Source organism: Schistocerca nitens, chromosome 11 (assembly GCF_023898315.1).
Source record: "Schistocerca nitens isolate TAMUIC-IGC-003100 chromosome 11, iqSchNite1.1, whole genome shotgun sequence".
Lineage (NCBI taxonomy): Eukaryota > Metazoa > Arthropoda > Insecta > Orthoptera > Acrididae > Schistocerca > Schistocerca nitens.
Genome location: NC_064624.1, coordinates 69,440,042 through 69,464,798, shown reverse-complemented (window position 1 = coordinate 69,464,798; position 24,757 = coordinate 69,440,042). Strand labels below are relative to the sequence as shown.

The following is a 24,757-nucleotide window of genomic DNA, read 5'->3' as shown; positions in this document are numbered from 1 at the left end:
TTCATCTTCATCTACATCCTCTTACATTTCCATAATATTGTCCTCAAGTACATGGCACTTGTATAGACCCTCTATATACTCCTTCCACCTTTCTGCTTTCCCTTCTTTGCCTAGAACTGGATTTCCATCTGAGCTCTTGATATTCATACAAGTGGCTCTCTTTTCTCCAAAGGTCTCTTTAATTTTCCTATAGGCAGTATCTACCTTACCCCTATTGAGGTAAGCCTCTACATCCTTACATTTGTCCTCTAGCCATCCCTGCTTACCCATTTTGCACTTCCTGTCGATATCATTTTTGAGACGTTTGTATTCCCTTTTGCCTGCTTCATTTACTGCATTTTTATTTTTTCTCCTTTCATCAGTTAAATTCAATATGTTTTCTGTCACCCAAGGATTTCTACTAGCCCTCGTCTTTTTACCTACTTGATTCTCTGCTTGCTTCACTACTTCGTCCCTCAGAGCTGCCCATTCTTCTTCTACTGTATTTCTTTCCCCCATTCCAGTCAATTGTTCCCTTATGCCGTCCCTGAAGCTCTGTAAAAACTCTGGTTTAGCCGGTTTATCCAGGTCCCATCTCCTTAAATTCCCACCTTTTTGCAGTTTCTTCAGTTTCAATCTACAGTTTATAACCTATACATTGTGGTCAGAGTCCATATCAGCCCCTGGAAATGTCTTACAATTTAAAACCTGGTTCCTAAATCTCTCTCTTGCCTTTATATAACCTATCTGATACCTCCTAGTATCTCCACGATTATTCCATGTATATAACCTTCTTTTATGATTCTTGAACCAAGAGTTATCTATGATTAAGTTAAGCTCTGTGGAAAATTCTACCAGACAGCTTCCTCTTCCATTTCTAATCCCCAATCCATATTCACTTACTATTTATCCCTTTTCCTATTCTCGAATTCCAGTCACCTGTGACTATTATATTTTAATCTCCCTTCACTACCTGAATAATTTCTTTTATCTCATCATACATTTCATAAACTTCTCCATCATCTGCAGAGCTAGGTGGCATATAAACTTGTACTACTGTAGTAGGCATGGACTGCATGTCTATCTTGGCCACAATAATGCTTTCACTACGCTGTTTGTAGTAGCTTATCTGCACTCCTATTTTTTTTATTCATTATTAAACCTACTCCTGCATTACCCCTCTTTGATTTTGTATTTATAACCCTGAATTCACCCGACCAAAAGTCTTGATCCTCCTGCCACCGAACTTCACTAATTCCCACTATATCTAACTTGAACCTATCCATTTCCCTCTTTAAATTCTCTAATCTACCTGCCCAATTAAGGGATCTGACATTCCGCACTCCGATCCGTAGAACGCCAATTTTCTTTCTTCTGATAACGACATCCTCTTGAGTAGTCCCTGCTCGGAGATCCTAATGGGGGACTATTTTACCTGTGGAATATTTTACCCAAGAGGACGCCATCATCAGTTAACCATACAGTAAAGCTGCATGCCCTTGGGCAAAATTATAGCTGTAGTTTCCCATTGCTTTCAGCTGTTCACGGTACCAGCACAGCAAGGCCGTTTTGGTTATTGTTACAAGGCCAGATCAGTCAGTCTCCAGACTGTTGCCCCTGCAAGTACTGAAAAGGCTGCTGCCCCTTTACAGGAACCACACATTTGTCTGGCCTCTCAATAGATACCCCTCCATTGTGTTTGCACGTATGGTATGGCCATCTGTATTGCTGAGGCACGCAAGCCTCCCCACCAACAGCAAGGTACATGGTTCATGGGGGGGGGGGGGGATGAGCGACACTTAAAAGGATGTCTCAAGGACCGTGAGCTACCTTGACAATTTTCTGGTTGTTGGAAAGTATACAGCTGATGTTGCTCTTCTCCCCATTCACAGAAGTTTACCTTCGTTGTAATCTTGGCAAATGTTCTTTTTCAATCCACCAGGTCGAATATTTACGACACATCTTCAGGACATCAGGAAAATGGCTTACACCACATTGTGTGCCTGCCATCCAAAAATTACTGGCCTCGATAGATGTATTCCAGCCGAAGTCTAAGTCAGCGAAACTGCTATAGACCATTCATGCCCCATGCTTCAGCGATTCTGGCACCACTCGCTCTGTAACAGAGTTCCCTGGAAGTGGCCATCTTAATGTAATAAGGTGTTCCAAAACCAGAAGAAGGCCCTCTTCGACCTACTTCTCTCATGGCATACAATCCAACGAAACCATTGGTGTTAGTGGTCGATGCTGACTGGCACACTTTTGTCCCATATTGAGAATAGCGTGGAGTGACCCACTGCGTTTGTATCCAAGACACTTACAGCAGGATAGAGGAACCACATAGAAAAGGAGGCTTTGGTCATCATCTTTGGCAGCAAACGCTTCCATGCCTACATCTATAGCCGCCGTTTCACACTCATGACTGATCATAAGCCTCTAATGCGTCTCTTCGAGTATTCAGCAACTTGCCACTGTGGGCTCTGTTTCTCTCAGGATATGCCTATGGTATCCAATATCACCCTAATGCCGCCAATATCCTATCGCGATTTCATGTCAGCCAGAACCCAGAATTTCATGAGGATCCAGAAGTCTGTTTTCCTGAGGACAGTGAGACTGCCATCATCAAAGACCTATCTTCCCAAATTGATGCACGCCTTGTGGCATAACACACAGTGACAGGCCATGTCCTCCAGGAGGATTTGCATTATACAACAGAAAGATGGCCTGCTGACAAAGTAATGTCTCGTGTACCCAGACCTCCAAGCCTTCTGTAGCATGCAGCAAACGTCTTTATCTTTGCATCACATTGTGCTGATAAAGGTCGTGATGGGCCGCGCTCAGGTCCTCATTCCCAGAACCCTATGGCATTGGGAAGTCATTTTGACTCTCCTAGCAATACATCCACTGGAAGGGTGTGGAGACACTTGATGCGAGAATGGTGAAAGAGTGCCTCACATGTCAAAACAAGCAAGCTGTGCCCCTGTCAGTATTTTCCATGGCCTCCTATGGGGACTCATTGGTCCTGTCTTCATTTGGACTTTGCTGGCCCATTCCTTGGATCCGTGTGGCGTCTGATTTTGAATGTGAGCAGTGGGTTCTGCTTTGTGTTTTTCATGCCATTCACAACCTCAGTGAAGACGATCCAGATTGTTTAATGGTTGTTCGCCCTTAAAGGCGTCCCAAAAGCCTTGGTCACTGACAATGGCCCCAATTATCATCAGCAGAATTCTGATTCTTGCTGTTCAATTTAATTTCATCAGTCCACATGGTCAACCTCACAAATCACCATTTTCCCTAGAATCAGAACAGCCCCATACCTTCTTGGATCTATAGATGGTGTAGGTTTTCTTTGCAGGATCCAGTGCAGCTGTGGACACCCTCCATTTATTCTCCATTTGATTGGGCAGGCAATGTTTGAATTCCAGTTGTTGTGAAGAAGCTGTTGCTGCTGGCATATCCATGAAGTAAGGGCCCATAATGGATCCAAACAACTAATGGGTGCCATAACTCCTTCTTGCACTCCAGACGCCTGTAATGCGACTCTCTTTGCGCCATCTACCATTTCCCCCACCCAAGACCTCCTGTGGCCAGCCAAAATTCGTCACACTCTCATCCCATATGAATAGAAGTGGATCCAGTCCCCCCCCCCCCCCCCCAGAATGGCGAATGCTCCAACACAGTCGAGGCCTCCAGGGCCTGCTGTGGCCTAGATGCAATTTTAGGGGAGAAGGGCGGGCAGCGGCAACATGAACTATGGTTGTACCATGTATGTCACAGAATGTAACACTCATGCAGTCCATAGCAGCCACGCAAGATTTTCAGAAGGCGCACCAAGAACTACAGACCAATAGATATCTCGACAGGCAAAAGTAAGAGGTCGCTGGCCTTATCGCAAGACCGTGCCTGTATCCGGTCACGAGTTAGAGTGGGACAGCACGGTTCTTCCTGGAGAATAACTATTTAAGGAAACCCAGGGATCACTGTGGACAGTTCCCATCGACGAAAGTTGGCCGATTCATGCTATTGTCTATACGCCATCGATGACGACATGTAGCGGCGAGAAGTAGGCTTCTGATTTGGAAAACAGCTCTCACTGAATGTTGGTCATTTCAATGTTTAGTTCCGGCTCCAGGGATTTAGGTGGAGCCAAATCCACAGAATTGTATTTTGTTCGGAAACGCAGAGGAGGTATAGTCAGATTGTAATTAAAAATTGTGACAAACAGTTAATTTGCCTTTAGAACGGACAATAATGAAACTAAGACAATATATTTTGCTTCAACTTGGATACTCAATAATGAAAAACAGATGGATTGTGCAGAAATTATGAGCTCCACAGTGAGAATAAACAGCTAAAGGGTAGTTCTGATGTATGAATGCATGAACCCCACAGGCATTCCCCCACATAGATGCAGCACAGTCATAGGCCTGTCCTCAGAAACATGCTTTATAATTGCACGGAAGTTACCCATGTATTTGTCATCTTGTTTGTCAACTTCAGTAGGATCTAAGTCGTTAAGGGGGCCTTAATGCAATCTCCTGACATCCACAGATAATCACCACATCGATGAGAGGGTCTAGCCCTTTTCTGTTTCCTTCCCACCTGTTCCACCAAGCCTTGGTCCTGGCGATGTTTCATATCTCTTGCCTTGTTCATCATCATGTGAACAAAATTTTGACCATGAATTGGAGTAGCTATATAGTAAGTACTGCAGGCCTGGATGTTGAAATATTGAAGATCATTACTTGTACACCAGAAACTTGGAGTTTTCCAGGGCTATAACATTTTGATTACTACCTTTACCAGACTTGTCATAGCGAAAAACAGACAGTACTTACGGAAGACACCGTCCTCTTTGGCAAAGTAAACTAAATAAAGTTGAATGTACGATATTGGCAAATTTGCAAAGTGAGGGGAAATATATAAATTGCATTAGGCATAGAAAAGTTTTGGAATTGTTGTAGCTTCATGTGGTAATAAAATTTTTTGATACTTAGCGAACAAATACTTATCTCACAGTTAAAGCCCGATCGTGTATTGTCTCCACGCAGCCAAACATTACTATTTACAATCAATGATCGGCTCAATTGGACCAGAGGACCCAGTCCACTCCATGTAAACACAGTCCACACCAGTATAGAGCTAGCACCAGCTTGCACTGTGTCTTGTTGACAGCTTGGGCCTGGACTTCGTGATCCAATCAGACCACCGTCTTTCGGTCGCCTAGGGTCCAACCAATGTTATCACGGGCACAGGAGAGGGGCTACAGGGAAAGTCGTGCTGTTATGCAAATGCACTCACGTTGGTCACCTGTTGTCATAGCCCATTAACGTAATTTCGCTGCACTGTCCTAAGAGATGCGTTTATCGTATGTCTCACATTGATTTTTGCGGTTGTTTCGCGTAGTGTTCCTTGCCTCTTAGCACTGACAAACGCCGCTGCTCTCGGCCCCTGAATGAACGCCGTCGGCCACTGCCTTGTTTGTGGAGAGAGGTACTCTCGGCATACTCTTGACGCCGTGGATCTCCAAATGTTGAATTGTCTGACGATTTCCGAAATGGAATGTCCCATTTGTCTACCTCCACCTTCTAATGAGCGTTCAAAGTTTATTAATCCCCGTCGTGCGGCTATAATCAAGCTGGAAACTTTTCATGTGAATCACCTGAATACAATCGACAGCTCGGCCAATAAACTGCCGCTTCATACCTTTTGTATGCCGGACTACCGCCATATGTGAAAATGCATACCGCTATCCCATGATTTTGCTACCTCTGTGTGGATGTGGCAGCAGGCATCTCTCGTAGTTTGATTCTCGAACTTCAACCGTGGACTTCCTCTGGTATTTTTCTGATGATATATAAATGTCCATTGCACCTAAACAGATAATCAACAAACCCCTTCTAGCCAGCATTATTTTATTGATTTCGTTGTTTGTTATCTTATTAGTCCCTTTGACATTTCACAGTGTGCCTTTAACAACACATTTCAAAAGTATTCGGTTTTCAGTTCCGTATATCATAGAGTCCAGGTCTCACATTTACAAGATGCAACGCTACAAACGCTTTTGGAAGCATTTTTCTGGTGTGTTATCAGTCAGTTTTAGAGGCTAACATCTTTTTTCTAGGTTTTGTTCTGATTCTTACATTTTCCTCACTCCTTACTCCTCCAGCTATTTTATTTCCTAAATAAGCAACAAGGTGTTAGAGTACGTGGCCATCCACGACAGGTACTCGGACGCTGATTTGTCGTCGTTTTGTCACAAACCATTAAAAATAGTTTCGTCATGACTTCGTCCACTTCATTTAAGGTGGAATCTAAGATGTGCTGGATCAAATGGCGTCGTTAAGGATATGTGGGTATTCACGTGACTCATTTTTTTGACACAGGAAGAATGTCGTATTGTTCTACTGACTTGTGAAGAACAATATTTCTACTAGGAGTACTATGTGGGTCATTTTTGACCCAGCTTACCCGCCTCTATAATCATCGCACGACCAAATGCTCCCGTGACTTTTCATCATTTATGGGGTTGTACAACTTACCCAAATTTCATCCCCCCTAGCTCACACACCTATAAGTACGAAAAATTTATCTATTATATCAGTAGTACGATGTGGGTCATTTTTGACCCGTATCTATTTCAAGCACAGTTTGACATCAGGTAATACAAGTTTTCTGGCACTAAATATGATCTGGGCACGCCTCAACGTTATTCACGAGCTGTTAGAGTATATTATACTTTGGGCCAAAAAGAATGTTAAATACAAATTATTCGGTTGTCGAATGATACTTTATATCAGCGAGGCTTTCCGTTTTCTATGAACTGGCGACGTGCAGACCTACGCGGAGTAACATTGCAAAACTACAGAATAATATGTGACATATTACACTTCATTATTTTCATCGTGGCAGCGACAGTATAAAAGAGGTAGTGCCGGAGTACATACGTTGCCATATGTAATTTCATTTATGTTCGGAACAGGCTTATGTCTCTTGAAGCTATTTTATTGGTCTTGACGCAGCTGCTGGTCTAAGACATTTTTCATTTATTTGTGTTTATGAGTTCTGAACAAGGCTATATTATTACAGCAGAAACGATGGTCCATATTTAAAATAAACAAAATTTAGTGCAACTGCGGGCTGTTTTTCATTCGAGACAATATATTATACAGTGCAGAATCCCCTCGCCCCCTCCTACACTACTGTCTGGAGCACTGCTAACAGTTCTCTTACACTACAGCAAATGTCAGTCGCGTCGACCTTATGGAACGTCACGACTGACAGCTTCTTCACCTCCATGAAACAGGCAGATGAGCTGAAACGAAAAGGAACAAGTTTAGTTTGTGGTCTTTGGAGTTCACTCAATGAGATTCTTCCTGCAGCACGAAGTAGAGAGGACACATGGTATGCAACACACAAGTCAGGCGACCATCTTCTCGCAGCTTACCACAGGAAAAAGTAAAAGATATCTGTATCCCGAGTAGCATGCATTCCATCCTTACCCGACGCATCCACCAGCATCTCAGGCAGCACCAACTCATTCTCACTACCCAACATGGCTTTCCTTCGCTGCTGATGACCTTCTCCCTCACCTCACTCACTTCCCCTCTGAACAACTCAACTCCCGTCTCTCCGCCATCTCCCTCTAGCTCGACCTTGAACGTGCTTACGACTGTGTATCGTATTCCGGTCTCCTCTTCAAGCTCCAAACCTTCGCCCTTCCTATTAACTACGCCCGCCTGATCGGGTCCTATCTTTTGCAACGTCCTTCCTATGTCACCATCCATAATACGGATTCCTACACCTTATACCCCTCCGCCGGTGTGCCGCAAGGTTCTGTCCTCTCCCCTCTTCTCTACTTTCTATGTATGGCGGACATGCCACTACTTTCAGCCCCCACTCACCTTCTCCACTACGCCCATGACACCGCCTTCCTTCCCCTCGCCCCCACCCTGCAATGCTGCCAACACCTTCTCCAATCCTAATTTGACCGATCCATCACATGGTGTAACCAGTGGTTGCTCAAGGTCAATCCTTCAAAGACCCAGGCAATCACTGTAGGCAAAACCACCACTTCCTTCTGTGGATTTCTATCTCTCCATCTATGGCCATCCTATCAACCTCACCCCCACCCTCAAGTACCTTGGCGTCACCCTTGACCGTCACCTCTCCTGGATCCCCCATCTCCAGACAATCCAAGCCAAGGCACACTCCCAACTCCGCCTCCTCAAGCTCCTTTCTGGCCGCACATGGAGTCTGGACCCCTCCACCATCCTTTACATCTATAAATCCCTCATCCACCCTATCCTCTGCTATGCCCATCCCACCTGGATCTCTGACTCTTCCACCTTCTACAAATCCCTTCAAATCGTGGAACACCATGTGCTCTGCCTCGCCTATTGCATCTGCCTACCCTCCCCCACGTGGACCTCATTCCATTCCCACACCTCCTCCTTTTCCTTGAATTGATACAGATCCTCTACACCTCCTGAGACTTGATTCCCTTCACCCACTCGTCTCTTCCATGCTTTCCCACCCCCGTCCACTTCTGCGCCTGTACTCCCACATCCCACCCACTCTCCATCTCTCCACACTCCATACCGTTCCCCAAGGTGGCTTCTGCCAACTCCCCCTCCCTGATGATGCCCTCACCCCTTCCACCTACCCCTCCTACCAATTTTAATCCTCCCCTTCCTCCACCTGAGGTTTTTCACCAGGGCACCCTCTCTTCCTTCTCTTCCTCATCTCATCCTCCCTCCCTCCCCTTCCTTCTTCCCCCCCTCACTTCTCCTCTGTCACTGGCATCTACACCCTCCCCCTCTCCGTCCTACCCACACCTTTCCCCTTTGGCAGTTCCCTGGCTTTATGCATGAACAGTGAATAGTCATGCGCCGGAGATTGTCGCTAGTGTTTGTGTGTGTCTTCGTGTTAGTGCTTAAGTGTGTCTATGTTAGTGCTCCAACGTTTCACATGTGTAATTTCTGTCTTCTCTGTTTGTGAACAAGTACTGAACGTTTTTTATTCGGACATTGCTCCTGTGAATATGTCTGACTACCGGTTTTTATCCACCATGTTCGTTTTGTTTTTTCGTCTCTCATCATGCTACATGTGTGTTATCTGTGACCAAAGAGCGGCATAGATAGGCCGCTGCCGGCGTACCTTTCTTGTAAAGGTGTTTAAGTAACAATAAAGAAAAAAAATAACATGCCTGCTGGATGTCAGATGAATGAGAATACTGAGAGGTAACTTCCATAAACTGTGAAGTTTTATAATGTTTTTGACCAAATCGCTAGATACTACAGTCTCTAAGTTGTTACCCAACGATACCCTGTACATGTCTTTTCCTTGAGCCCGCCATGATTAACGCTCGCACAATTTTTAAGTTACCTATGTCTAAGAAGATTTCACTTCGGGACCTTATCCTCAGAGTAGCAGATGACCTCGCTGCCTGTTACACACTGCAGAAAAAAGTCAGTCTCCCCTTACAGGCACTCGATACTGCCAGTGGCCAATCCCAGAACCCCAGATTAGGCAATTCTGTCACGTCCTTGTTCTTAAATATACTTAAATATTTATAATTATAGGCTGAAGTTATTTGTTCTTATGTTTTATTTCCTTCATAGCAATAACTACAAAAAATGCAGAGCATTTTAGTCACCTGCGGCTTTTTAGAATCTTCCACAAATATTTGGTACTTATCTTATTATTATATAAAAGGAAAAATACTATTAATACATAAACAATATGTTTTGATTCTGTTTCAATCTTTTTATAAAGAAAAACATTTCAACATTGCTTTACCAAATTTACGAAAGATTGTGGAATTTCTTGTGTGACATTTAAAATAAAAAAATGTTTACTTAGAGAAAATTTATATTTTACCGTGTACTATTCATTTTAGAGACGTGTTGTCAACATGAAGACACTCAAAATACCACCCAAATACGAACAAAATGGTGGTTTTCTACTGCAGGTAAAAAATGACCCACATGATACTACCAGCGGTATGGCGAAGTCTACTTCTTTTAGTGTTAGGAAGTGATGGTTGATGCAGATCCACTTGTGGCTCAAGCATGTTCTCACATGGAGAGTGCTGTGCAAGGGGGAAGGCTACTCAGTGACGCTGTGTTTCAGAATCGCCCCCAGCAGGACAGGTCCAGGAGGGGAAAGACGCTGCAGCTGTGGACCTGGGCACCCTGCTGGACGCTGGAGACAGCGCCGTGGTGACTCTGGTGGCGGGCGACACACGTCTGGCAGCGCACAGGGCCGTCCTTGCCGCCAGGAGTCCCGTGTTCGCCTCTATTTTCAGCCACGGCACGCTGGAGGCCGCAGTCCCAGACGTAGGGGGCCAGTTGCTGCGCCACCTCGTGGCCTACATGTATACCCTGCAGGCCCCGCAGCTGGCCAGAATGGCCCCCCAGCTGCTGGTCGCGGCTGATATGTACGGCTTGTCAGGCCTGAAGGCACAGTGCGAGCAGCAGTTGGCTGCACAGCTGTCTGTTGAGACTGCGGTGGCCACAGCTGTGCTCGCTATTCGGAACTCCTGTAGCAGCCTTAAGAAGGCCGCCGCCGCCTTTATAAAGACTCATATTTTGTACGTGATGGCCACGAAGGGCTGGGCAGATGCGCTACATTGTCAGCCTGAAGGTTTAATTGAAGTGCTCAAGCTGCTGTCTGAGTCACCAGCAGAAACCAGGTAAATACAAGACAAGCTACATGTCTACGTTGTCCAGTGCTGTGTAGTTCTGTGTGTGTGCGTGTATTTCCAGCTCCTTTACGTGTATCTGTGCAGCAAAATACACCATCACTGACAGACATTTTCTGATATCTCGCGATGCTTACATTGATTTCTCATGTTAGTTTAATGTTGTTGTTGTGGTCTTCAGTCCAGAGACTGGTTCGAAGGAGCTCTCCATCCTACTCTATCCTGTGCAAGCTTTTTCATCTCCCAGTACCTACTGCAACCAACATCCTTCTGAACCAGCTTAATATATTCATGTCTGGGTCTCCCTCCACAGTTTTAACCCCCCACGCTGCCCTGCAATACTAAATCAGTGATCCCTTGATGCCTCAGAATATGTTCAAGCAGCGGATCCCTTCCTTCAGTCAAGTGCTACAAATTCCTCTTCTCCCCAATTCTATTCAGTATATCCTCATTATTTCTGTGAGCTACCAATTTAATCTCGAGCATTTTTCTGTAGCACCACATTTCGAAAGCTTCTATTCTTTTCTTGTCTAAACTATTTATCACCCATCTTTCACTTCCATACATGGCTACACTCCATGCAAATACGTTCAGAAAAGGCTTCCTGATGCTTGAATCTATACTCGATGTTAACAAAAATCTCTTCTTCAGAAACGCTTTCCTTGCCACTGCTGGTCTACATTTTATATGCCCTCTACTTCGACCATCATCAGCTACTTTGCTCCCCAAATAGCAAAACTCATCTACTACTTTAAGTTTGTCATTTCCTGATCTAATTCCCTCAGCATCACTTGATTTAATTGTACTACATTTCATTATCCGCCTTTTACTTTTATTGATGTCCATCTTATATCCTCCTTTCAAGACACTGTCCTTTTCTTTCAACTGCTCTTCCAGGTCCTTTGCTGTCTGTGACAGAATTGCAATGTCGTCGCCAAACCTCAGAGTCTTTATTTCATCTCCATGGATTTTCATTCCTACTCTTAATTTTTCTTTGTTTTTTGTTTACTGCTTGCTCTATATATAGATTGAATAACATCAGGGATACGCTACGGCCCTGTCTCAGTCCCTTCCCAAACACTGCTTTCCTGTCAAGCCTGTCTATTGTTATGGCTGCCGTTTCTGTACTAATTGTAAACAGCCTTTCGCTCCCTCTATTTGACCCTTGCCACCTTCAAAATTTGAAAAAGAGTATTCCAGTCAACATTCTCAAAAGCTTTCTCTATGTCCGCTAATGTTACAAACGTAGGTTTACCTACCGTTAATCTATCTTATAAGTTGTAGGGTCAGTATTGCCTCACATCTTGCAACATTTCTATTGAATCCAAACTGGTCTTCCCCATGCTCGCTTTCTACCATTTCCATTCGTCTGTAAAGAATTCGTGTTTATTATTATTCTGCTGTTACTTTTTAAACTGATAGTTCAGTAATATTCACACCTGTTAGAATTAAAGAAGTACTAGATCCAACTGGGTTTATTACCGGATAGGTTAGGTTAAAAAAATCATTGGAGAACTTAATTATTCGTAGATTTATAAATGGTTTTATCATTATTTGCGGCCATTAGTTGTGCTGAACTGCATATGTGCAACAGCCTTATAGGTTCTGGTGTAAAGTATCTGAATAAGCTGTATATTGCTGTGAAGAGGGCAGGAGCTGTATCAGCAGTGGGGTGGACACAGTGATGTGCTGCTCACAACGGATGTACACCAGACACAACGATGTGTAGTGTCAGCAGCCATGGCAGCGACCTGCAGGCTTTATTCTGTGTGCTGAGCAATTCACCAAAATCTCTTTACTCAATATTACATATATTGTTGTCTGCTGTCTCTTCTGGTGTTCACAATGAGATACTTACAACCGACATATGCTGCATAAAGGAAGGATGGCGTTGATCAACAAGCGTGTAGTCCGGCATTAACACCAGGAACTCTGCAGCGCAGTTCAGAGAGATCAGAAAAGAATTTAAAACTTTCCATCTCTGATGTTGTCATGACATAAAAATTAATCCTTGGAAAAAAATAGGTGCTGTACAGAAGACGGTCAGACTGATCGCTATTTCCACATCACTACTGCAGTTTGATTTCTATGTTTCTCCTTCACTTTCTATGTTCATTTCTGAAATATACCTACGGTTCACAGAACAAACTTTGTTTATTCTCCCCAAGTAGTAGAGTGTTATTAGATATAGGTCTTAAGATGTGTGCTAGAATCCAAGAAGAAGGGTGCGGTGCTGAATCGAATCATGAGGAAGACATCCGTTGCAGGACGTGACACAAGTACGCCTGCAGGAAGCTGTAGGTACCTACTCCTCAAAGAGCTTGCGGCCACTTCAGGAGACAACAGACCAGTCTCTGCAACCCAGAAAGATCCACAAAATGCGCAGATCCACATAACGCTTCCCATTTCCTTTCACAGTGTTAGGACATTCCCTAACCCATACATTGCAGTTACTGATACATCTCCCACAATATGAGTATTCATAAGACCTTTTGTCACATTATCATTTTCTATATGCCGCATCACTTAACAAATGCACCATAAAATCCTAATGCCCAATAGTTCACACATATTTGCTTTTTGCAGATGTTTTGTGTGTGTGTGTGTCTGTGTCTGTGTGTACAGTAGGTTCAGAAATTTCCTTTAGAGACTTATATGATTTGTAGAGGGGAGTGAGTACTGGAATCCATGTCCAGAAACATACCGTTTCCCTCCTACGACGGTTTCAGTTCAGATGTTTCACTCATCCACTTCTGCTTGAGCAACTGAGTTAGGTGTGATGCAGTACAGTTACTAGATAACAATTCGCAAGAAACACAACGAAAGATTCCTTTATCAGCTAAGCCTCCTTGTTTGTATTATCATTTAAATATTACGTGTTCACATTACTCCAAAACAAAAGGTAATGTTTAAGTGTTAATGCAAACAGATGTGTGGAACTGATAAAGGGATGCTTAGCTGTGTTTACTTTCGGACTGTTACCTAATAACTGTATTACATCATGCCTAATTCACTTCCTGAAGCAGAAGTGAATGATTTAAACATGTGAACTCAAACTGTCGTAGAATGCATGCAGTACATTTCCAGACGGAGTTCCTGTTCAACATATTACGTTCTCTCCCCCCTCTACAAGTCCTAGTAGTTTTTAAAGAGAATTTCCGAACACCCTATGCATGCTTCCGTCACTGATAGAGTTTCCACTCATCGACCTGTATCTTCTCCTCACTTGTAGCAACCACAGCTTACTTTAGTCACATTTAATGACTGATAATGATTTAATGCGTATTTACACAACATTGCATTGTCTCCTGTGCTATATAACCCATGTCTCCTTAATTTAAATCCAATTCTTTCCTGTGTTCTACAGGAGATCTTCTTATCACAGTCTGATAGAACTGTATATATAGAATATAATAATTAAACATAATTTCTATTTTCATTCGAATAACAACTTCTGACTACATATCATGCATAAGTGTATGTATAGAATGCTTCTGTTTGCCTTTTTTATCTTACTCATTGCTCAATGTTCGCTAGTTTATTGAGAGTGCTCGTTGGCCAATGTGAAACAAATATATTTACTTGCCTATTTTGGTGACAGTTAAACGTATTAAGGGAATAGCTGCACAGTATCACACATCGGTATCCCTTGCTTCTCTAAATTTCTTTTGGTGCACAGTTCAGAATCTGCTCTTCTGTAATTTACCAGCTGTGCATCCTACAGCCAAGTCCCTAACAGCTGTAAGTAGGCTGTTTAGGTTTTTTTATTGGTAACACCACCTCTGTATGAAAATCACTGGCTGTGCTGTGTGCAGTCTGTGGCTGCTTTGCATTGTTGTAATACTCGCCATTGTAGTGTTAGGCAGCTGGCTGTGAACAGCGCATAGCGTTGCGCAGTTGGAGGTGAGCCGCCAGCAGTGGTGGATGTGGGGAGAGAGTTGGCGGAGTTTTGTAATTTGTCAAGAACTTCTATATATATTATGACTATTGAGGTAAATACGTTGGTTGTTCTCTATCAAAATCTTTCATTTGCTAACTATGCCTTTCAGTAGTTAGTGCCTTCCTTAGTTTGAATCTTTTATTTAGCTGGCAGTAGTGGCGCTCGCTTTATTGCAGTAGCTCGAGTAACCAAGATTTTAGTGAGGTAAGTGATTTGTGAAACGTATAGGTTAATGTTAGTCAGGGCCATTCTTTTGTATGGATTTTTGAAAGTCAGATTGCGTTGCGCTAAAAATATTGTGTTTCAGCTTAAACACAGTCATGTATAATTGTTGAAAGGGGACGTTTTATATGGCGACCCTTGGCCGAGGATACCTCACTGGAATCTTCTGATTTTTTTTCTTGTAGTTTGTGTAATTAGTGTAACTATTGTTTATTGCTGGCGCGTGATTGTAGAGAGAATCTCCTTTGTAGTTGCAGTCTTTCATTGTTGTACAGTAAAACAGTTGTGGCATGCATGTAGATTTGCACCAAGTATTTCGCAGCTGCAATTAACTAGATATTATTTTCAGTGTTATGTTAATGTGTTCCCTTATTTTTGCTCTCCAAATTGTGTTTTTCTGTGTTGTCGTGTGAAATACTGTGACAATAATGGCGTGTGAAAAACGTAATACTAGGCTCCAAAGTAAACTGGGAAATGACAGTGAAAATGAAAGCAGTGTGTTAGCGCCACCGAGTAATGAATTAACTGATGTTCAAAGTAGTAATTTGGTAATTGTGCATAGGGAAATGGAGTGGGCTGCAAACAATGGTGTAGACAGTGAAACAATTAGTGAACAGGGAAGCATTATCGATCGATCGGTCGGCAACAGCTTGCCTCAGGAATCCGAAATGACAGGACACAATCTTGCAAATACTGTAGATTCAGGTTTTGCGTCCTCACCGTTTTCTCAAATAAGTCAAGACACATTTTCTGCTTTTCAAACTGCGAATATTGCCGGTTCAAATGCATTGCCGAATAGCACTGAGGAACATGTTTCAGACACCAGTGCATTGTTATTACAATTAAAGCAACAAATGGGACAAAAGCTTCAAATGTTAGACATAATGGAACAAAATCTTCAAAAGTTAGACATACTGGAACAAAATCTTCAAAAGTTAGACACAATGGAACAAAATCAGAGACAAACACAGCAAAAGCTTCAAAAGTTAGACCCAATGGAACAACACCAGAGACAAACACAGCAACAGTTAGAAGCAATGGAACAAAATCTTCACACCACGCTTGAACAAACACGTGAAGATTTAACTACTGAGTTACATAACATCGAATCGAAATGTCAAAAAGTCTGTAATGACGTAAAAACACAAATTTGTGAGCATTTCCAACCTATTTTTTCGCGTCATGAAAATGCATTACAGAATCACGAAGCAGTCATAAAAGAATTGCAAACTATTGTTCATGAAAATCACGACACTTTGCAAGCTAAAATTGACTCAGTTGCATCTACCGATTCGGTTACGCAACTTGCAAAAACTCAAGAAAACTTAAAGGACACAGTAGATACGATTTAAACACAAATGGACCCTCTGAAACTTGGTTCAGAAAAACACACTGAGGAAATAAGTACACTATCGGAGAAAGTAGCCGAACTTTCGGATCAGTTCACGAACTTATCTGCAACGGTAGATGATGATCTGAATGACACAAGACCTGTAGCCATCACTGACACAGAAGAGTATGAACAAATTAAGAAATTCAAACAAAATCAGAATCAAATTAATACGCAACACCAAAGAGAAATCCGGGAAGTACAAGATCAGCTGACACAGTTAATACGAGAATTACGTATTTCAAAGGACACTCGCGCCCCAATACGGGAAGAGGGACATAGAAATACGGAACAGCTACAAAATAATAACACAGCGCATTTCGGAAATTATGAAAGAAATTGGCAAGGTGCACCGAATTTTGAAATGGAACCGGGGAAACGACATAACAATGACCGATATGCGACTCGCCGACATGATGACTTTGACTATAAGCTGTTCATTACTACACGTAAATTCAAAACATTTAAGAATTCTGGCAACGACATTCATCCACAAGCATGGCTCCATCAATTCTCTCATTGTTTTCCTCCCAACTGGTCGTTAGAACACAGATTAGAATTTATGTGTGGCTATTTAGAGAATGAACCAGCTGTAAGAATGCGATCGGTCATTCACGATTGTCACAGTGAAGGAGAATTTTACCATGCCTTCCTCTCAGCATATTGGTCTCAAGCTACACAAGACCGAGTAAAACATAGCATCATGATGATGAAACACTTTGAACAATCTGAATTTTCCAGTCTTGTCAAATATTTTGAAGACATGTTGCATAAGAATCAGTATCTTTCAAACCCATACAGCCCATCAGAACTCATCCGCATTTGCTTAATCAAATTGCCTGAACATTTACGACATATTATTTTGGCAGGACGTTGCTAAGACGACATTGAAGCTTTTCAGGGACTCTTACAAGAATTAGAAATTGACACTGACAATCGCGAAACGCGGAAACAGGACCACAACAATTACAGGTCACATCCGTCGCAATTCGACGATGAAAGAAATAATAACTGGACACGTCAAGGCTATTCTTGCAACGTAAATCGTGACCAAAACAGACACCACCTGTATGGCAACCACTGGCAGAGTAATAGTTACAGAGAAAGTTCGCATTTCCGTAGCAATGAATATGACAGAGATTACCATAGAAACAGACAATATGGGTACCAAAACAATTATTATCAAGGGAGACAGAATAACTTCAGACGCAACAGTTCAGCGCGCAGTTACGATCCAGGAAGAAATTCTCCACCACATGACCGAAAAGAAAGAAATTATGAAATCTACCGACATGACGACAGACGAGATAATCATAACGACAGACCTGAATTCCATCAGAACTGGCGGGATTCAAACAGAGCAGGGCACTTTCGACAACGTGAATTTGTAGAAGCTAGGTCTCCTAATCCCAATAACGAAGCACGCCAACAAAGAGACAGACAATGACCCGCACAGCAGGCAGCCGCGTGCGCCAGCTGGCTCAGGGAAAAATAACATAGACGCTAACCTTGAGAAAAATTCCAGTATTCTTTACTGACGTATACCACTTGATAATTGCGTTAAAGTTGAAACTCTGAGTACTAGGAAGAGCAAAGGTTTACACCACATTTCGCATGTAAAACCGTTTATTGAAAAATAATCTGCTTTTTAATATTGTCTTTGCCATAAAACTATTCACTTCACATTTCTAGTATGCTTTGTCAGACTTAAGAAACTGTTAACATGCAACACTGTTTGAAGTTAAATATTCAGTCAAGAACCAAGAGAACTTACTTCAACAGAAATTGTGAATGCATTGTCATAGTGAACAGATGACACAGTGTTGTATTTGTACATTCTTGCTTGTTAGTTGCACGATTACGTAAGGACTATAAGGCTTACATACTTAGAACATATATACTGGCACTGCTAATGAGATTTTAATGCAACATTTTGGTTTACTTGAAAATACATTCTGGATTTAAAGTACTTACTGTGAGATACCAGATGACACAGTGGTTAGTTTATTCGACAGCTACACGACTATAGCACAACGCTACTAATGTGTGACACAATTTGCCTTGTTGCTTTTGCGGTGTATCTGTTTTATATCTGCACAGTTTTTCTGAATTCTTCTGGAAAGTAAAACATATTTTAGTAGTAACTTTTGTGGTATAGCTACAAGGAGACAGCTTTTCTGTAGCACAACAATACATTACAGCACAGTACTTTCTTCATCACGGCAATAAGTGTAATAACTAAGATATCTATACTCGAAGCATTTCACTTTTGTTTATCATCAGGTAAGTACATTGACTTCTGCAGAACTTAGCTTTCGGAGGACGATAATTACGACACTTCCACAGAATTATCTTACAGCAAGACGCACATTTAGCGCTATAGGACACATATTTGAGTGATTAATTTTGTATTTAAAACATTTATTTTTAACGATATTTGAAGTACAATGATATGAAGTTTTTCCGTGATACATTTCATTCCATTGCAATAATCTGTAACACCTTAGGGTATACTTACATTAATCCTCAGGGGGGTACACACTTACTTTGTGTACCATGTGTTTGGCAAGCACAAGGAGCCCTAGCTAATATGGTATTTGCTTATACAACTTTACACATCCGTACCATATTTCTCTAACACATAAATTACACAGCTACCTGATCATTTAACAGAGAAAGAAACATTTTTTTTACTACGTCAGTGACAGATGTTTACGTAATTACACAGTTGGATAACTTCACACTTACGAAATTGTATGTTGTTTGTACTTTGTGAACTGTTCATATTTTTTTGGAACCATTGTGATACTATGAGAGCTTTGAATGATATATTTGAAATGGGATCACGATTTATAAAGTACGTTTGAGGCAGATGACACTTTTGACATGAGCAGAGAATTTTTTTTTTTTAGGTTTTGAAATTATTGGAGGAAGCTACGACGATTTTGAGAGTTGATTGAGGTGTTATGATATTATTACGATGACTATGTGTATTATGCTGTTGCGGTATGTTTATGATCAATAAGCTGATGCTATATGAGTTATCTGAGTATGCTACGTATCTGTTATCATAAAATATTGAAGAAGTGTCGACGAATAAGGTAAGGAATAATGAGTAGTGGTTAGGGACTCACTCTGGTTTGTGAAACAGGTTGTTGGAAACCAAGAATCGTACTTTAAGAGTTATGAAATGTATGTAAATGCGTGAATGTATTACAATGCCGACGAAAACATTTTGAACACTGTTATATTCATAGGATTTTGTATCTACACATTTGCAACGAAAATTCTCGACCTCTGAATTTTTTTATATGAGACTGCCACTGTAGCGGAAACTGCTGTCGTAAATATTTTGGTAAGAAAGCTAAGTGACCTTGATGTAATGCGTTGTGGCGCCCAGCTGGGCCAGCCGCCGGAGAAAAAGCCATTAGGTGGAGAAGAAAAAGGAGGCCATTAACCTCGCTTCTGACATTCCTTTGTAGAAAGCATCGCAAAAACGACACGGTCGAACTTGAAAACATATGATTACACTGTGGAGCTCTTAATTTATGATATTTTCTAAAATGCCTAATTAAATGATAAGAAACATTTTACATCCATTGTCTTTCTAGTTAAGAGATTGCTCAATTTGTTTAATATCTAGTTTCTAGCTGCCCTGCAGCATTGGTTAAAATAAAATTTTATAGATGTACTAATATAAATATTTTCTGTTTACAGATCGAGTAAATAATAGTTTTTTCAAAAAAATGAGGGAGCACAAAAAGACATTTACCTTCACAGGAACTGCATTCATAATTATCTTTTCAAGTAGAATAAGTTGTGGTGCACCACTTTAATTACATAAACATTAAGATGTCAATATACATTTCCCTTGTCTGCATTGTTGTCTTTACTGTAATATTTTTCTGCTTGAGCTTTGTCATGTTTAGATATAATCTATTACCTTTGCTTCTGCTGTTTGCCAGGCATAGCGCTACTAAATTTCACTTTACATTACTCTGTTAAGCCAGTTTTACTACTGATTTATTTTTCTTGTTTGCTGCTCATTGCGTAATATTAGCTGTAATATTGCTGCTTGCTTGGCCAATTTGAATATTTTGTCATTGCTGTTTGTGTTAATTGTTTTGTACTGCTGCATTGCCTCGTCCCTTTACAGAAAGCAGTTATATATAGGACTTTTTGAAATAATTAAGAACAAAGGGAGATCTCCAAGAAGTAAAGAAGTTTTGTTTGCAAAATACTGCAGTAAAACAAACACTGTTCTTTCCCCCTGTGTTATTCTGGTATGTGTTTGTGTACCCTTGTGTATTTGTGTTCTTCCTGTCTTTATGTGTTTAGTTAATAAGATTTATGTTGCAGAATTTTTCTAGTACTAAGCTACATTCACTATGATGAGGAATACTGTTATCCTCAAATATAATTTGCATTTATACTATGTTATTTACTTTGTAAAGATGTTTAAACATTATTTACTCTTTTCTGTTTTACTGCTCATGTGTGAAGTTGATGTTTCGAAAGTTATTCTGGTCTTTTATGTATGTACTCATGTCATAATTCCTGTAACACTGATGTATATGTTATTTCGATTCTTTTGTAAAGTTTGTTACTACAAATGTCAACTGTATTGTTATGTTCTTTAATGATGTATTTTGTACCTTTGTAATTGTATTCTTATGTTATAAAATTGTAATTGACACCAGTTCATCATATTATTAACTTGTAAGTTCCATTTCACTGCACACATTTCTGTTGGTCATAGTATATGGACAATATGTGAGAGGTAGGGACTGTTAGTGTTTGCACGTGTGTTAATAATTCAGCAAGGGACTGGATAACAGCATTGCTGGTTCTAAGGACAATTCCAAAAACTTTGTGAGTGCACAAGTGGTGGTTTATGGACTTGCTATATTGTCCGCAAGACTCTTCAATGGTGATTATGCACCTGCACAGTCACAACAGATGGCTGCTGGTCATTTCTACAAGGACTACAGTGGGTCTACACCTTTGCTGACTCACCAGTACCATTATTTCTACCAGGACTGCAGTGGGTTTACACCTCTGGTGGCCCACCAATACCGTAATCTCTACCAGGACTACAGTGGGTCTACTCTGTGATGACCTACCTAACAATATTCTTCAAAACGTCGATTGACTCTGCTGTGGGTTTGCTCTGTTGTGGCCCATTACCTGTCAGCATGTCAAGAGTCAGCACTGTCTTTCCGTTGGAAGGACAACACTACTTCTTCAACACTGCATGGAAATCCACTACTTCTGTGTGCAATTTCTTTTACTAATGAGACTTTGTGAAAAAAAAACTGTAATTACTATTATGATGAATGATCAGGACTATCTTTATGGACTGTGAGAAAATTTTAGCTCTTGACCAATATTGTATCAATAAGTGTGTGCATTTGATTTCTTTGTTATTGTAATTACGATTATGTAAAATTTTAACAAATATGTATTGCCCAGTGCCCAAAACAATTTGTAAAATTTTTAGAGCGGTGCATGGGGGCTATGTAAGTAGGCTGTTTAGGTTTTTTTATTGGTAACGCCACCTCTGTATGAAAATCACTGGCTGTGCTGTGTGCAGTCTGTGTCTGCTTTGCATTGTTGTAATACTCGCCATTGTAGTGTTAGGCAGCTGGCTGTGAACAGCACGTAGCATTGCGCAGTTGGAGGTGAGCCGCCAGCAGTGGTGGATGTGGGGAGAGAGATGGCGGAGTTTTGAAATTTGTCATGAACTGCTATATTTATATATTATGACTATTAAGGTAAATACAGTGTTTGTTCTCTATTAATATCTTTCATTTGCTAACTATCCCTATCAGTAGTTAGTGCCTTCCATAGTTTGAATCTTTTATTTAGGTGGCAGTAGCTCGAGTAGCGAAGATTTTTGTGAGGTAAGTGATTTGTGAAACGTATAGGTTAATGTTAGTCAGGGCCATTCTTTTGTATGGATTTTTGAAAGTCAGATTGCGTTGCGCTAAAAATATTGTGTTTCAGCTTAAACACAGTCATGCATAATTGTTGAAAGGGGACGTTTCACAGCTACCGATACAATCTGATGATAATGGTACAAGTTGTACATGTAGAGATTATTTCCATTTTTATTTCTGTGGGAATGTTGTTTTTATGTATTTAAACTACGCTGATGACTAGTTGTCATATCAGTTCAACCTAAATGTTGACCTTAGCATGTACCTTTTATTTGTACTTTAATTTATTCAGCCTGTTGTTTGCTAAGCGATGCTACTAGTGTGGGGGCTAAACCGATTAGCACAGGGGTAAGTCCTTCGTCTCAGAGGACCCACTACTGATGTTGAAAGTGTGTGTTCTGTTAGTTGTGTCTGGACAAATTCTCAGCAGCATTGTCTGCAGTAGGCTGCCCTCTGTCCTCCGTGTGCACTGCGTGACCACACCCTGTGTCTCTGCACAGCACTCCAGCCACTGGAGACAGCGAGGTCACCCCGACCAGTCAGCTGCCCATGGGCCACAAAAACTGCAGCAGGGCTGCTGTTCCAGCTGCAAAGCACACAGCTACCTGCCCCACTCCCACATTTGACGACGCTTCCGTCTCTTTCCTGCGGTGAGTACTGTCGCTATACATGCACGATTTCCACATTCACCATACCACTTATGAGGGCGTTAGCCAAGTGATATTATCCAAAAACAGAATTTCACTTTATTGTGTTTTTCGATAAAATAGAAGTTATAATTGTCAAGAAACGGCATTTTATTTGTTAATTTTTGATGTTTGTGTAAGCATTTGTCATAGTGTTTCTCGAGATATTTTTGTGGGAACAGAGTGTGAATTACAACCTGTTCAGACCACAATTGGTCCACTCATGCAGTTATTTGACAAAGGTACGACAAACAACATTTTCTCTCCATATTTAGTGAATGAATAGGTGTGTCGGGTGAAAGTTATCGTGTCAGTGGTGGTTTTCCATCTCCTAAAGTAAATTTGTATAAAATTGGTGTTACAGCTACATTTATGCATTGTTACTAAAAATATTACTTTAATGCGAATAAATAATTATGTAAAAGTTCGTTATGGTCGTCAAAAGGAAATGATGATGGGTCATTATGAAGGAAAAGACGTAAAAATAATATCCATCAGCAGAATAAGGTTATGGAATGTTGTAGAGTGAAGTTTAATTTTTATGTGATTTCCTGCATTTTTTCTTCAAATTAGTTTTGACGTTTCAGTATTTAGCAACAACTGAAAATTTGCGCCATACTGGGTGTAAAATACTTCTTTAACATTTGCAACAAGCAGTAGCCTTAACTAGTAGGTCATCCTATCAAACGATCTCACTTGGCTCAAACTTTCAGCTGTCAGTTTTATTTCCATGTTTGTTTTGCAGACACTGTAATTGCGTTTCACAGAATGAGCCGGAACAGCACCATTGGATGAATGGCGTCTGTAAGAGATGGAGGTTCAGTCTGCCACGAGAGCTGAATATGAGGTCGTCTGGCAGTAGTTCTTGGAATTCATTTGTTTGGAACATCAGACTCAATGAAACTGGAAGTCACACGTGCAGTCGTGTGGTAAGGCAGCCTAGTAGTAAAGGCGACTGCTTGTGATGAGCAAGAAGTCCGTATTCGACAGCCAGTATGGGACAAATTTTCGGTGGTCACTACATAACGGTCAAGATGGCTGCTCGTGCTAATCTGCAATCCTGCTGCGCGTGTGGTCGGGTGGAGTCGTATGTAGTGGCATACTAGGTCTTCTGTAAACAGATCTTGACTCAGCATGGGGAAATTTCTGCCTAAATGGATCCTGATATCGACTTATATTAATGCAAATCGATTGTCGATGGTAGCAGATAATGGTAGTTGGCTTCACGAATGTGAAGGCACATTGCATTACATTTGTTGCATATTTAAAGACCTGCTACCTGACACTTTAAAAAGCATCTCGTGCATTATGCAATTTTACCTATAATACTGCATTGTTCTACATCACTAGTAAAATTAGTTTTGAGCTATAAAAGGAGGGAAATAACAATTAATTACAAAGTAAATTAAATTAGTTGTAGGAAATAGATTATCAATAAATCATGGTAATTTAGAACAGAAAATAGAAACATAGGAAAGGAATGATCTCCAAATATTATTTTACTGTTAAAACAAAATATAACATATAAATTATGATTTGTGTCGTTGCCATTCCATGTGGGAGGGCCTTGGCAGAAACCTTACGAAATGAAATACATCACGAGTGACTGCGAGTGTATTTGTTTATACTGTCTATGGAGTAGTGACACTAATTAGATCTTATCTAGGGCATACTATTGCACTATTTGTGTTGCCATGGCTAGATGTAGTTCCCCATATACATGTCGTATGTGTGCTGTTATCTTGTATGTCTCTGAGCATGATGTTTTTATCTTTAAGCAATGTCATAGGCTGGAGTGGAACCACAGAACCTAAAGATTCGCCTCACCATATAGCATATTCCTTACATGTAATGAGTGTCTCAGTTCTTCAGTTAGTCATTTTCCTTCCCATTTTT

General features: G+C 41.1%; 1 protein-coding gene across 1 annotated transcript in view; it reads left to right on the top strand.

Moving 5' to 3' along the window:
- LOC126212841 (ankyrin-3-like) overlaps window positions 1-24,757 on the top strand; it is a 59,311-nt gene that overhangs the window by 18,005 nt on the left and 16,549 nt on the right. Inside the window, exons 3-4 of the mRNA XM_049940259.1 lie at window positions 10,114-10,675; window positions 22,676-22,825. Of these exons, the coding sequence (XP_049796216.1) occupies window positions 10,114-10,675; window positions 22,676-22,825 (712 nt within the window). The remainder of the gene's footprint in view (window positions 1-10,113; window positions 10,676-22,675; window positions 22,826-24,757) is intronic.